At 37.6% G+C, this 14698-nt stretch overlaps 2 protein-coding genes across 5 annotated transcripts; one reads left to right on the top strand and one right to left on the bottom strand.

Moving 5' to 3' along the window:
- The first annotated feature begins 8 nt into the window (after positions 1–8).
- On the top strand, positions 9–4725 carry hnrnpa1b (heterogeneous nuclear ribonucleoprotein A1b). Of its 3 annotated transcripts, XR_013794835.1 has the most exons (12): positions 9–148; positions 639–758; positions 890–1036; positions 1113–1323; positions 1413–1505; positions 1584–1727; positions 1825–1899; positions 2788–2976; positions 3063–3257; positions 3353–3424; positions 4493–4562; positions 4646–4725. XR_013794835.1 is itself a non-coding variant. In XM_079588079.1 (11 exons), exons 1-10 carry the CDS (start codon positions 137–139, stop codon positions 3412–3414), a joined length of 1248 nt encoding a protein of 415 aa, XP_079444205.1. In that variant the 5' UTR covers positions 9–136; the 3' UTR covers positions 3415–3424; positions 4493–4574. The 3 variants fall into 3 exon arrangements, 2 of the variants coding, with proteins under 2 accessions (XP_079444205.1, XP_079444204.1); XM_079588079.1 differs by lacking the exon at positions 4646–4725 and having other exon boundaries at positions 4493–4574; XM_079588078.1 differs by lacking the exons at positions 4493–4562; positions 4646–4725 and adding an exon at positions 3618–3918.
- nfe2 (nuclear factor, erythroid 2) lies at positions 4615–9667 on the bottom strand. 2 transcript variants are annotated; one of them, XM_079588071.1, is made up of 4 exons: positions 9477–9667; positions 7671–7749; positions 6831–6968; positions 4615–6303 (listed from the first exon to the last, which is right to left on the bottom strand). In XM_079588071.1, exons 2-4 carry the CDS (start codon positions 7716–7718, stop codon positions 5098–5100), a joined length of 1392 nt encoding a protein of 463 aa, XP_079444197.1. In that variant the 5' UTR covers positions 7719–7749; positions 9477–9667; the 3' UTR covers positions 4615–5097. The 2 variants fall into 2 exon arrangements, with proteins under 2 accessions (XP_079444197.1, XP_079444198.1); XM_079588072.1 differs by lacking the exon at positions 9477–9667 and adding an exon at positions 7934–7953 and having other exon boundaries at positions 4758–6303.
- Positions 9668–14698: the final 5031 nt, after the last annotated feature.

The following is a 14698-nucleotide window of genomic DNA, read 5'->3' as shown; positions in this document are numbered from 1 at the left end:
GGAACAGTAAACCAATCATCGTCTAAAGTAGGAGGGGACTGTTTTCACCCAAGCTATTTATGGTATCTCCCCCAGTTCTCAGTGTGTGTCTCACCGACAGGCGTGTGGCGCAGCTCAAACAGAAACAGTCGGTAGGATGTCTAAAGACGTAAGTTGACTTTAATATAGTTATTCAGAGTTACAACAGACTATGTTAAGCAATGCAATTTTGGTTGTTTGCGTTTTTTTTCGAATTTAACTTTGACTTTATTTGTTGCTCTTTGTTATTTGCAAAGAGCGTGTTCGAGCCGCCATTTTAATTCTTGTAGAATGCAGACATTAGGCCGCATGATTAAATCGAAGGTTGTGTTCCCGAAAATAATGATTTCTTTGTTTTAATTACTCAATCGCCGTATTTATAATGGTCTACATTTATTTTCTACCGTCACGGTTTGGCTGAAACCGAGATGCTACTACAAATAGGCCGCGTGGTCCGGCACCAACATGGCGGAGGTCTTCGTTTATAGAGCATGTTACCTCAAGGTCTCATGAGTCACGACGCTTCGCGCTCAAATGTATTGTTAGTTTAATGCTGCAGAAAATAGACTCGATGCACAGCTTTAGTGTTATTCAGCTATTATATGGATTGTTATTTTCAGGGCCAATCACGTGAGCCAGAGCAGCTGCGGAAGCTCTTCATTGGAGGGCTCAGCTTTGAAACCACAGATGATAGTTTACGGGCGCATTTTGAACAATGGGGAACCTTAACGGATTGTGTGGTAAGTCCCTCTCACCCTGTTTATTGAGCTGTTTACTATATTAACCGTTTTTATCTTCGAACACTTGATTTTTTTTTTTTTTTAAAGGGTACGAGGACCAGTGTTTAACCCGTATGCTTATGTGTTTTTAGGTGATGAAAGATCCAAACACAAAACGCTCCAGGGGCTTTGGGTTTGTCACCTATGCTGGTGTGACTGAAGTCGATGCTGCTATGGATGCACGCCCCCACAAGGTCGACGGTAGGCTCGTGGAGCCCAAACGAGCCGTGTCTCGAGAGGTGAGAACTTAAGAAATGTGTATACTTTCCTAAAGAGATGTGTGGATGCAAATGCCTAAATGCATGTCTGTTTCAGGACTCCAACAAGCCATTTGCTCACACAACAGTGAAAAAAATCTTTGTGGGAGGCATTAAGGATGACACTGAGGAGAACCATCTTCGCGACTACTTCGATGTGTTTGGAAAGATTGAAGCCGTTGAGATAATGGTTGACCACAAGACTGGAAACAAAAGGGGTTTTGCCTTTGTTACGTTTGACGACCATGATTCTGTTGATCGTATTGTCAGTAAGTGCTTTCATTCTGGTGTCAACCTTTTAATATCTTAATATTGTATGGTTAAAAAGAAAATAACCCTGGTATGTTTCCCCCATTAGTTCAAAAATACCACACTGTGAATGGGCACAACTGTGAAGTCAGAAAAGCTCTTTCTAAACAAGAAATGCAGAACACTGGTATGAACATGAGAGGTAAGTTTGATTTTATTTTTTTCCATGGTATCTTTTAATACACTTTGCTATATTAATTTATTTAAAATAAATCTGTAGGCCGTGGTGGTGGCGGCGGTGGCGGCGGCAACAACGGTGGAGGTGGAAACTTCAACAGATATGGCAATAATGGAGGCTACAACAATGACTTTGGAGGTGGTGGTGGCGGCGGTGGTGGCAACCGCGATGGATACTTCGGAAGAGGTAACTTGCATGCCAAAGAGGACATTTTGAAGTGTTTGGAATTGTGTATTTGAGTTTAGTATTGACTTAACATCTTATTTTCACAATCCTGATGCAGGAGGTAGAGGAGGTAATGGTGGCGGCGGTGGTGGTTATGGAGGGGACTGCTACAACAATGGATTTGGTGGAGATGGTATGCGTTTCGCTTTAGTTGTTTGAAAATTTAACTGATTGTAACTTAAGTAGGGTTGGATATTTTTAATTTTCTTATCGATTCTAAAAAGGTAAAAAAAACTGATTAATATTTATTCGAAGCATTTTTGCAAAAAAAGGTTGTATCTGAATACCATAACACATCAACATGCTAAAGAACAAGGAATTTGCCTATGGTTTTAACATACTGCAGCCAATCTAATACATTTCCAGCATTAAAGACAAAACACTCTGTACTATTGCAAACTTGTTCTTGTTTAGTTACCAACACAACTGAACAAAAATGCTTATAAAATAAAACCGTTTAAAGGGGTGGTATAATGCCCTTTTCATGAGATGTTAATAAGTCTCTGATGTCCCCAGAGTGTGTGTGGAGTTTTAGCTCAAAATACCTCAAATATATTTGTATATAACATGTTAAAATTGTCACTCAAGGGTGAGCAAAACAGTTTTTGTGGGTCCCTTTAAATGCAAATGAAATGCTGATCCCAGCACAGAGGGGGGAGCTACAGCAGCTTGTTAGCAGCTTAGATTACCTCACACAGACAGCCTTTTTTAGCCGGAGTCAAAGATGGAGAGACTTAAGACAACATTTCTGAATGGATAGTTTATGAATTTGTGTAGTTATCTTCTAGTCATATTCTGTCTTGATAATCTATAATATACGTGTTCTGAGGGCGGAGTTTATGTACATTTTAGGGTTAGTGATGTCACTAGGGAGGAATATCGTGTAGTCCCTTTCAGCCATTTGTTGTAGTCCCTAAACTATTTCTTTAAAAGTAAATCTCCCTTTTTATTTAGCAAACATTTCAGGTTTTTATTTTTATTCCCAACCCTAATGGCAAGTAATTCCTGTGACTTTCTCCAGGTGGTTATGGTGGTGGTGGAGGTGGCGGCAGCGGTCCTGGTAACTATGGTGGAAATCGTGGATATGGAGGTGGCGGAGGAGGACAAGGTTATGGCAACCAGGGCGGAGGTTATGGTGGCGGCGGCGGTGGAAACAGCGGTGGTGGCTATAATGACAATTACAACAATGGCAATGGAAACTTTGGAGGTGGTGAGTACATGTACATCTTAATTGTAAACCTATTTGCAAGTGCCTAAATTGTCGGCAGTAACATTGTATGACTTAAATGTTCATAGGTAACTTTGGTGGCGGCGGCGGAAGCGGTGGCGGCAGCAGCAGTGGTGGTGGAGGCGGTAACTACAGTGACTTCGGCAGCTATAACAGCCAGCAGTCCAACTATGGTCCCATGAAAGGGAACTTTGGAGGTGGTGGTGGTAGTGGCGGCAGCAGCAGTGGCGGTGGAGGAGGGAGGAGCAGTGGCCCATATGGTGGTGAGCTCTTCATAATGGCCTACTTCACATCCCTCTAGGTTCAAATCTCCTTATATAACCAACTTGAATCCTAACATGCATGATGTCTGTTCTAGGTGGCTATGGAGGTGGATCCAGTGGTGGATATAGTGGTGGCTCTGGTGGTAGACGGTTTTAAGCTCAGAAAGGTTGGTTTCAAATTCCGTTGTCTACCTTAAATAGACTTTGTTTCAGATTACTTTATTTACAGGGTAACAATGCCTACATGTTAGTCTTGGACTGAATGCTCTTCAATAAACTGTAATCTTGCTGTACATCTGGTGTAGAAACAACCCTCAGTTAGTGTTCAGCTTAACAATTGTTGTTCATATTGTTCAACAGGACTGAGTGCTTTAGGAGAGGACAGCAAGAGAAGTGACAGGGCAGATGCAGGTTTACATCCCTAGATCTGCTCAGCCAAACAGGTTTGGCAGATTTACAGCTGCCACCAGAAGAAGTGTACAGTAGCGCTATCGTGTGTGGGACATCATGAATTTGTCATCATGCAAACTTATTTTATATTGTCTATTGAGGAAAAAGCATTCCAATGAGGTTTTATGTAGAATTACTTTCAGTCGTTATGGTTTTTATTTTATGTAACCAATCAAGGTGAAATAAAACATAATTTTTGTTTTTTTTAAAAGATGTGCTGTATTAGTCGTTTTTGGTTTCTGGGGGTTTTAGTGTAGTACTTTTAAACTTAATGTGAGCTTCTATGAGCCTTTTTAGTAGCAATTCAATTTTAAAGACTGTCTTCTGGCTCTTAAATTTAAATCCATTCTTGTTAAATTGTAAATTACTGTTTAAAAAAAAGCATTGGCTGTTAAATGCAAATGCTTAGAGTAGTGTACATTTGGTTGCATATCAGTCTAGCCATGGAAGCAAGCTGAGAAAGGAGTAGCAAGATCATCGCCCTGTGAAGAAGCAGAGAGCAGGGAGTACAGGGCGCTACTCAAAGACTAGCAGGCAGCGCTTTTAAAACTCCTGTAGGTAAGAACAGACTTCTCCACTACCGCTGGTAACTACGAATTTTATTAGTTGAAGCTGTACAGTTAATGTGAACTTCCCATTCAGTGTTGTGTATTACAGAGGAAGTAACTGCAGTCAGCATAGTTTGGTGACGATTTTATAAAATTTATACATTTTTAATGCATGCCCAGTTTTTTCCCCAGTGTTTCATATTTAACTTGCTGACCATGATACTCTTGCTTTTACAGGATCTGATGAGTGAATCATCTCTTGAAATGAAGACATGTTTGTCCGTTTAAACTGGTGCTATAATAAAAGGTAGTTGCTTTTGAAATGTAATTTTGCTTACATGTGCTTACAGTCTCTCTGAATCTCAGACTTTTTGTTTTTTCTCTTTCTAGGACAAAGATGCAGCTGAATAGATTTATTTTTTTATACCTGTGGTTTTTACCTTTTTTACAAATAAAACTTTTAATGCAACAAATGATGTGATTTGGTTGTCTTGTTGAACCCATTTAATGAAAGTTTTTTATTTTGGACATGTAATACTGATTCTTCAAAGTTTGACCAATGATGTAATGAACAAGTATTTTTACCAAAATGCTTGCAGTGTGGTTTATAGAGTAAGTTAACCAAGTAAAAGTAGTCCCATAAAATTACACTTTATTTTAAAAAGTTCTCTTTGAAATTCTGTAGACATTAATGTATATTGTAGTTATGTACTGCACTAAATTACTGTTTTCTTTTTAGAAAAACTTTAAGCATATTCATGACAAATTACTTAAGTAATTAAATGCATTGGTCATACGTTTAGGTTTGTCCAGCCAAGTGGTGATTTAAACCTTTTAAAAAGTTAATTGGCCTCCAGTACAGTGTTCCGTGGCACCAAGTAAATGTTGCCATCATTAGTTTGTTGTAGTGAATACTCATCAACTGAATATGGGTGTCCCTCCTCGTCACGTAGCTGTGAAAACACTTGGGTGTAAATATCTGAGAGCTGACATTTGATAATGGCTAGGTTTTGCTGAAACTCCAATCTTTCTCTGGTTAAATGTTCTCTTTGGGCTCTAAGTTGTCCCAACTCATGTTCTAAATGCACAATATTCTCCAACTTCCGTTTGCGGCAGTTCTGAGCGGCAACTTTGTTCTTCCCTCGTCTGCGAATGTCCCTCACGAGTGCCATTTGATTGTCGTTCAGTGTGAATTGGGTCAAAAGCTCGTTGAAGTCATCCACTGGTAGGTTCACAATCTTCTCCAGGGGGAATGGGATTTTTAGAGCGAGGGCTCGCCGCTCGTCTCTGCTCAGGGGTACAGGAACACTGTTTGATTTTGGGTACGGAGCCTGAAATGAACCTAGTCTTGTTAAACCTGAGCTATTTAGTTGATCATGCAGTGCTGTGGGTAAAACTGCCAGTGGTTGGTAAGTCTGCTGGTTGGTAGCCTGCATATTTGCAGCTGTGGGAAAAGATGGTCCAGGGTATGAGCTGTAGGGCTGCTGGTAGTCAACAGACCCAAGCAGAGTAGGCCGCATGCGACACTGTTCCCCGATTCTTTCGAATTGACTTTCAGCATATCCCATCGTACCGTCTGCAGGTAAGTACGTAGGTACTCCATGCACCCCGTTCTCAGGAGAAGCGAGCGGCGGGCTTGAACCAAGCGACAAACCGGAATCTGACTCCAGATCATCCGTGCAAACTTGTTTGATTTGTCCTGTGCCATGAAGGTTGATAACGCCATCTTTCGCAATCCCATGACTGCGTGTTGCCATGTTCATGTGCTCCAAGAGACTCATGAGCGGTGGATGAAGAGTTTGCGTATTCGTAAGCGTTCTGGGGGAACCGTGGCCGTAGTGCATATCCATGTGTGGGTTCAAACGCTGATAGGGTGGCATCATTTCTGAGTATGCGTTTTCATAAACACCAGCACGATGGGCATCACAAGCAGCTGGAATGGTTTCCAGCTGAGGTTGACTCATCCTGAACCCTCCTTGAGAAACCATGGGCTCCATGGAGAGGTATGGGATTGCTTCAAAGGGATTCTCATTGGGTACCTCAAACTCCTGTGACAAAAATAATGTTTTAATAACAAGAACTTCAAATCAAACTCTTATAAAAGAACGTTATCTGGGAACCTATAGCGAAGGTCCGATCTCAGTAACAGTTGATTTGTGCTGCAGAGGAGGGTTGTATTCGGTCAGCTGCTCTCTACAGGACCGGCCCACCTGGGTGAATGTGCCACCCGTAAGCTTATGCAGGTCTTACTTAGGAGCGCTCGGGTTTCATGTCGAAACAGATGGTCATTGTGCTATGCAGGGGGCTGTCGGCAATATACAGCAGTCACCCTCTTTCTCTGTCTGCCTTTATCCTCGCATCACTCAATTGGCCCATTGTTGCAGATCGTAGCTAAACTCAATGTGTGTTTATAGAGGATTCAGCATTAGAAAAATGTAATAAGGCCACCGTTTCACTAAGGCATCTTGCACTCACTCTAAAATGATTGGCTGTATCCTACCACAAAATAATCTGATGTTTTCTTGAGTTTTGGTGTTTGTGCATGTAAAAGAGTAACTGGTTCCAGTGTACTGACCTGAAGATCTGTGATGGCCATCAGTTCCTGCCAGGCCAAGTCCATCTCCAAATGCTGGGGGGAACGATGTGCCCGGAATCCAGTGACATTGGTGGACATCGACACCTCCCCATGCAGTCTTCCTGGGTTTGCCAGTCCCTTGAAATGAAATGCAGTTGTTGGAAAACTTGATATGGACTGTTGCACCAAAATAAATAAATAAATAAAATTCAACTTGTAGTTTTGTCTTTTAAATATGTATTTCTCACTTAAAATATCTAAAAATCCTTGGAACAAGATCAATTTACACAACTTGTTTCAGCCAGTGTGTGTATGCATGTATATGTATGCATATATATATATATATATATATATAATGTAAACGAGTCAATGTTAAACAAGAAAGATAAAAAAATAAACAATATTTACTTTCATTTAATACATTTTTCTCTCATTTTTTAAACATTACTCTATTACGCATTGCCATTTTTGTGATAATCAAAAGGTGACTGTAGTGTCTAATGAAAAATAAAGAAAAGTTTAGACCAAGAAATAACCATGTGCATATTTCAATGCCTTCACCGAAGCAACACTTTTCTTTTGAATTAACTTTTCAAAATCTTTTACATTATTCAAAATTACATTTTATATGTCTGTATTTTCACTTTTTTTTAAGTTTAAAGTAAAAGTCTGCTACTGCTGTAAGACAAAATATACTTGCAAAATAGATATTAAATATACATTCTCATGAGTTTATTTTATTATTTTTAGCAATGTATAAACAGATGTTTATTTTCCCCACCCTTTCTCATTGGGAAAACAGCTGATTTATAGTATAATTTTCCTGAAATAGATACTCACCTCACAGCTGATCCTCAGGGGAAATACACCGTTGATTGCTGAACACATTCAGGACAGACCCCCGATGCAGTGAATCAATCTAAAAAGTTAAAAGAAATCATTTTGAACTTTTTTTTCTTTTCTTTTTTTTTTACATTGAAAGAGATAACAGACACACAAACCATGCTAGCGTTCACATAACGGGTAATATGTCAGTTGTGACCACATGCCAACAATCTTAAGAACAAATTCAAACTGACTTGAGTACATTTCCATCTACACACCCGTAAACAGAGGATGATGTCCCTCTGAAACGTAAAAAAATTAACCTTAAGAATATATATATATTTAAACTTCCTTCCCATGTGCTCCGAATGTCATGTTGTGTCACTGGACATGAAGTTTCGCTGTGCTGGATTTGTCCTATCAGCTGGCTTTTCGAACAGTAATGTCAACCCTTGATAAGACAATCTTTCGGGAGCCAGCCTGTTCTCCAGTAAACGAAGGCAGGGGCCTAACCACAGACATCAGAATGTCAGGAAGACTTTCTCAGTACACTCCTTTATGTTGATAATAAATGAGCTGATGTATAGTGATATTTAATATGCATTAGCAGTCATTCCACTGTGTTTTTATGATTGTGTGAAACACCTCATTATCTGGTGGTTTGCTTTTATTGGTGAAGCCTTTTTATACACAACAACTGCTTGAAATTTTAATGGTTTGTTCCTGTTAAATTGGGTGCGATGAAAACAATGCAACTTTGCATTCAGATGTCATTATGCTACTATTCGCACATACATTTTAACTGTACCAAGAAAAACTTGTTATCTTTCTAATTCAATTGAACAATTTTACAAGAGTGACATTTTTGTATGAATACTGGTTATTTTTGCCAGAAACAATACCAATTTTAATCAAATTTGAAAGCCGTCCAATCTAGCTAATTGTAAAAATGTAAATCCACTGTCAGGTTCAAGTTTGACAGGACGTGACGGCAATGCTGTATAACATCTAATGGTTCTGTATTTCATGTGTGGTGATATATTTAAGAAAACACTTCTTTCCTTTTGACATTTTGAGGGTAAAAGACATATATCCTGCCTTTACCGCGGTGTCTAGCTTATTTCCTTTGACTAGTCTCTGAAATTTTGAGGGGACCGGGCTGTGGGACAGGCCTCCCAAGTTTCAACATCAGCTGTGGTACTAAACCACTGTAGCAGTGTACATGAGCCAACAACAGTGAGCAAGAAAGATGAACAATTAAACAATATTTTCCTTAATTTAATAAAAAATTTCTCTCTCATTTTTTTTAACATTACTCTAAACATTGCAACATTTGTGATCATCAAAAAGTGACTGCAGTGGTTGACGTCTAATGAATAATAAAGAAAAGTTTAGAGCAAGAAATAACCATGCGCATATTTTAAAGTCTTCAACGAAGCAACACTTTTAAACTTTTAAAAAGTTAATACACATGTAGGCAATATATATATATATATATACATACACACACACACACACACAACTTTGACACTTTAATCAAGTTCATAATAATCAAGTCAACTTAAATTCAGTTTTTGAAGCAAAAAAGTTAACAGTATTCAGTTTTTGAAGCAAAAAAAGTTAACACTCTTTACATTTAATGTGTCCTTAGAGAGTTTTAATAACTACAATTATGACTCAAAAACTCCTTTAGATGTCATTTAGAATCTTGAAGATTTGAAAGGGAACCAAAATTCTACAATATCAGTCAACAACTGCCATATTTACTGAAAAAAAAACTTCCCAACAAGCCCTCAAAAAAGACGAAATGACACACTGTACCTTATTAGCATTTCCTGGAGCACTGAGCTCAGATGAAAAAGTCTTCACAATATCATATTATCCTGTGAGCAGAAACCAGTGACCCCTGTGTTAAACTGCTAGAGTGAAAGAGTTCGCTGCATGCTCTTAGTTTTGAACTACAAGTGTGCATGCGCTCAACCTGTCTTTCTCTCTCATTCACTCCTTCTCCCACTCACCCTGTCTGCTTTTGGCTGTCACTCACACAAATGGGATGGGTCTATGGGCGATGCAAGCAGGTTTCCTGTAAAGCACCCACACTTTTTGCCCTCCTAAATGCAACACTTGCACTTTAATATGTTTAAAATACTTTGCCAGACCAAAAAAACGGTTAAGCCACGGATATATATATATATAAGCTCGCACTTGTGGACTTCCCAGACCAAATATAGATTTAGACCCTTCAGATTGTGGTTTATGGACCAGTGATTCCCATCCACAGCTTAGGTGTGTACGTGTCCTAAAGTCTATCACTTCCTCAGTAAGAAGCGTGTGTTTCATGGGGTGCAGAAATGACCTGAGGTGATCATGTACACCCATGTGAGGGATGTGGTTTGAACACAGACACTGTGAACAGGCGCACCTGGAGTTAAATCTGGGATTGCTGTGCGGAGGAGGGGCTGTTTTCTGACTTGCTTTAGTAGGGATGGAATGTACACCTTCAACAGGTAAGAAAGGCCACATTGTTCCTGTATCTGCCGCACAACCACAAACAGCCAGTGAAAGCGGGGGGGACGGGAGGGTGGAAGAGCGTGTCTTACATTGCAAGTGACCATTCGAGTCCTTGATGAAGTCCTTCCCAAATCACACACACGGGACAATCGGCAGGATTGTTCAGGGACAATCGTCAGGCGAGGTGAAAGGATGTGTTTTCCTTGTTCATTTAAAGTGCTTCATTTTATTTGACCAATGCCTTATCATGTTACACCCACCCTCGATAATACACCACTTTAACAGCGTTCAGGTGCATGATGGTCCACGGTCATTAGAAACCAAGGACTGCCATCGGAGCGCATTCAGTTGCACTTCTGGTCGAGAAACATAAAAAAATAAACAATATTTACTTTTATTTAATACATTTGTCTCTCTCTCTCTCTATCTTTTAAACATATGCATTGCAAGTTTTGTGATAATCAAAAAAGGGGTTAGTGAAAAATAAAGAAAAGTTTAGACCTAAATAACCATGCACATATTTAAATGCAACTCTTTTTTAAATGATAATTATTTTTATTTTTTTAAGTTACATTATCTCAATAAAATAACCCCATAATCAACATATAATAAAGGAAAAAACTGAATATCTGTCAAATTGCATAAAATATATTTACAATATGTGGACCACAAAACCAGACACATGGGTCATTTTTTAAAAATTGAGATGTATACATAATCTGAAAGCTGAATAAATAAGCTACTAAATGATAAATACATTGATGTATGGTTTGTTATTATGACAATATTTTTCCGAGATACAACTATTTGCAAATATGGAATTTGAGGGTGCAAAAAAATCGAAACATTGAGAAAATTACCTTTAAAGTTATGCATTTATGTTCACGATTGTGCTGTATTCACTCACAAAAATAAATGTTTTATATATTTACAGTAGGAAATTTACTAAATATCTTCATGGAACATGATCTTTACTTAATATAATGATTTTGGCCATTAAATAATATTGACCCAATAATTTTGACCCATATAGTGTATTGTTGGCTATTGCCACAAATATACCCGTGCGACATGTGACTGGTTTTGTGATCCAGGGTCACATATGATGACACTTTAGTAAACTTATGTATTGAGCTTCTGAAGCAAAACATTTGTACATACGCTTTACATTTAATGTGTGCTTAGTTCTTAAAGTTCTCAATATTATACCAGAGCATTCAGGAGCATGCAGTCCACAATCATAATAACCAAAGACTGCCAGTGTAGAAAATGTCCTATAAAAAATGTCAACATATTAGAAGCTCGATAGTGTGGTTGAGTACTACGAAATAGAAAGCTATGACTAAAAACTGCTTATCAAGGCTTGTTACAGCGTTGCGCCCGTGGTTTCTTGATACTTGTTCAAGCTCGTCTCAATGCGGTGTTTTCATTCTCACACGTTAATATGTTTATATGTAAATGCACCATAATGATGGACGTAGGTGGCTGACATCGTCCAAAGAGGTGGGCGCCTGCCAGGAACCAGAGAGACGGGACTTCCCAAGCCTTGATTCCTAGCACCCACCCACCCACCCGACTCCACCACCTACAAACACACACATGAAAACAGCCTGCTATTACATCCACCACAGTGGTTTGGGATTTGGTGTGTTCCAACCTAAACAGCCGTTCTGACTCTCTCCACACATAGTTCAGGTCATCGAGTCGCTCGCACAGTTCTGTATCTCACTGCTGTGTGACCTTGTTGTCCTTTTCATCTATGTATTCTTGCTGTTCATTGTATATTTGAATGAGTTTTATTGTATTTTTGGTATTCATTTGACCCTCTGTCACGTTGTGGCCTCGTGATGCTCTTGACCCTCTTTGGTTTGACCACAGGAAGTGAAACAGCGCCACGACACCATCCTGACCCATCCAACTATTTCTATTCTTCCTGCTTCCCATAGGTATGAGAAAACTCAAAGGATTTTTCTGTTTTGTTTTAAAGTTTCAGGATATATTTTTTTCTTAAAAAAATAAACGAAAAAAATTAAGATGAAAAAACTGAATGGTTTCTAAGAGAAGTAAGATATTCTATACAAGTAAAAATAGTAAATATAAATAAATTATAAGTATATATATATATATATATATATATATATATATATATATATATATATATATATATATATATATATATATATACAGTATATTATATGCCTAATCATTTCCTTTTTTCAACCTTTTTATTTTTTATGTAATATAATCATATTTAGTATATCTATATTTATATCTATATAAATATAGTATATCTATAATGTATATTCATTTATTTATTTAAATTTGAACTACACTGTAAAAAGAAATGTTGGTTTAACTTAAAAAAGTAGGTTACCTTGTTGCCTTAAAAATTTGAGTTCGTTGTAATTAATTAATTGAGTTAATACAATGAAGAAGAATGGTTTAATAAACAGAAACTCAAAATAGTATGTAATCTTTACACATTAGTTATCGAAGTTGATTTGACAAAAGATATAAAGTTGTGATAACAAATCATGAAAATATTTTTTTACAGTGTACTGTGCAAAAGTTTGGGTTCAGTATGATTTAATTTTTTTAAGAAATAAATTCCACTTTTATCTAGAAAGGACATTAAGTTGATCATAAGTGACAGTAAAATTAAAGACATTTATTATGTTACAAAAGATTTATATTTTAAATATAAATAATTAAATTACATTTTAAAATATATGAACAGAAAATAGGTATTTGGAATAATATTTCACAATATTACATTTTTTACTGTATTTTTAATCAAATGGGTTATGGCGACTTCTTTCACCATAACCCTTCTTTATAGACTTCTTTCAAAAACATAAAAAATCTTACCGACCCCAAACTTTTAAAGAGCATTTATACTTTTAACAACTAATTTTTCCTGTCAAAAAATATAACATTACTATCAGTTGTCATTAGCCACAAGTAAACATGAGAACACGTTTTCAATTACACGGAAAATCCTCCCGAGCTACTTATGATGAGGGCATTCGTGTCTTTTGGTTTGTGGTCCATTGGGAAAATTCACCCTGCTGCTGGGAAAAGTGGAAAATATGTGTATGAGTAATCAAGAGTAACGTAATTTCATCCAATGCAAAATATATATTCTGTAACAGCTCTAAATAAATAGCATTCCCTTAAACCTCAAATAAAGTATATGTTTTTAATTCAACGCACAGTCCAGTGCATATATATCAATCTGTTTACTAAGCACAGATCCATATGCATGCCTGCAGAGTCAGGTTCAAAACATGTGTTACTGCATTAAATAAGGGATTATATCATTTAAACCTGAAAATAAGCGGACATGTTTTTGAAATATTTAAGATAAATAAAAGCTATAAAGTCACCAGCAGAAATATTTAAGAATCAATAGGTCACTTATGCACAGCAAATGAGCAAATTTAGGACATTCACCATGTGAACTCCTGCTTTCATTGAAGAACAAGATGCATTTTTGAACGCCATATTGTGCAATAGAGAATACAACGATCGTGTAAGCAGCTCCCCTCTATGCCCCCGTCTCACGCCAGAAACCACAACAGTTAGCATGAGCACCTAGACAAGCCTTTATCAGCGCTCAGCAGAGCTTCCGCCACCCAACATCCCCTTTCCCCCTGGTGTCCTCTCCTTCTGCAACCACAACTCTCACCACACCCAAGCCCACACTGGGAGCCGGTGGGATACAGAGCCACCTTCATGTCAGATTACAGGCCAGTATGATGATGATGAAGATGTCCATCAATGCCCTTCTGATACGCCGTGAAAAAAAGATGAGCGGACACACACTATGCCGTGACCGCACAGATAAAGATCTTATTGCGAAAGACGTCCGATTATCTGAAGAGTTTAATCTCAAGCACTATTGAGACACAGTTATGCGCAATGATACTGTGGGCACAGGTTCCTCATTTGGAGTCTGTCAGGTGTAACGATTGTTTGGTGACAAATAGGATTCTGAGAAAATCATCTCTATTGCAAATATTTCCACTGTACATTTGACTATGAACTATTAGAGCAGTGCTACTTGAGGAGTCAAAGACTGGATACTCGTAAGACTTAAGTAATGCTTCAGAAATGATTCCATAAACTGCTGAACATTGGAGGCGTTATGAATGTATTACTAAGACCAAAAGAATTGCAACAAGTACAACAAGCTCTAAATGACTGCTATAAACACACACAGATTTACTATAAACACACCTATATATTTGCTCAAATAAATATGATGTTTTTTTTGTTTTTTTTATCCTATTGACCCCAAATTTTCAAATGTTAGTATATATGAATGCACCACAAAACAAAGACACGAATGCTATACACTGAATATAGGCTGAAAATAAAAATTCTTGTTCTGGGAACGGCACCGTGGAGCTATGATAAAAAATGCATCATTTATTATATATATATATATATATATATATATATATATATAAAAAGTCAGTAATATTGCAAAATATTACCATTTAAAATAGCTTTCTCTATGGTAATATATT

The sequence above is a fragment of the Phoxinus phoxinus genome, assembly GCF_949152265.1.
Source record: "Phoxinus phoxinus genome assembly, chromosome: 18".
NCBI lineage: Eukaryota > Metazoa > Chordata > Actinopteri > Cypriniformes > Leuciscidae > Phoxinus > Phoxinus phoxinus.
Note: the sequence above shows the minus strand (reverse complement) of the source record. Positions and strands in the feature narration are given on the sequence as shown.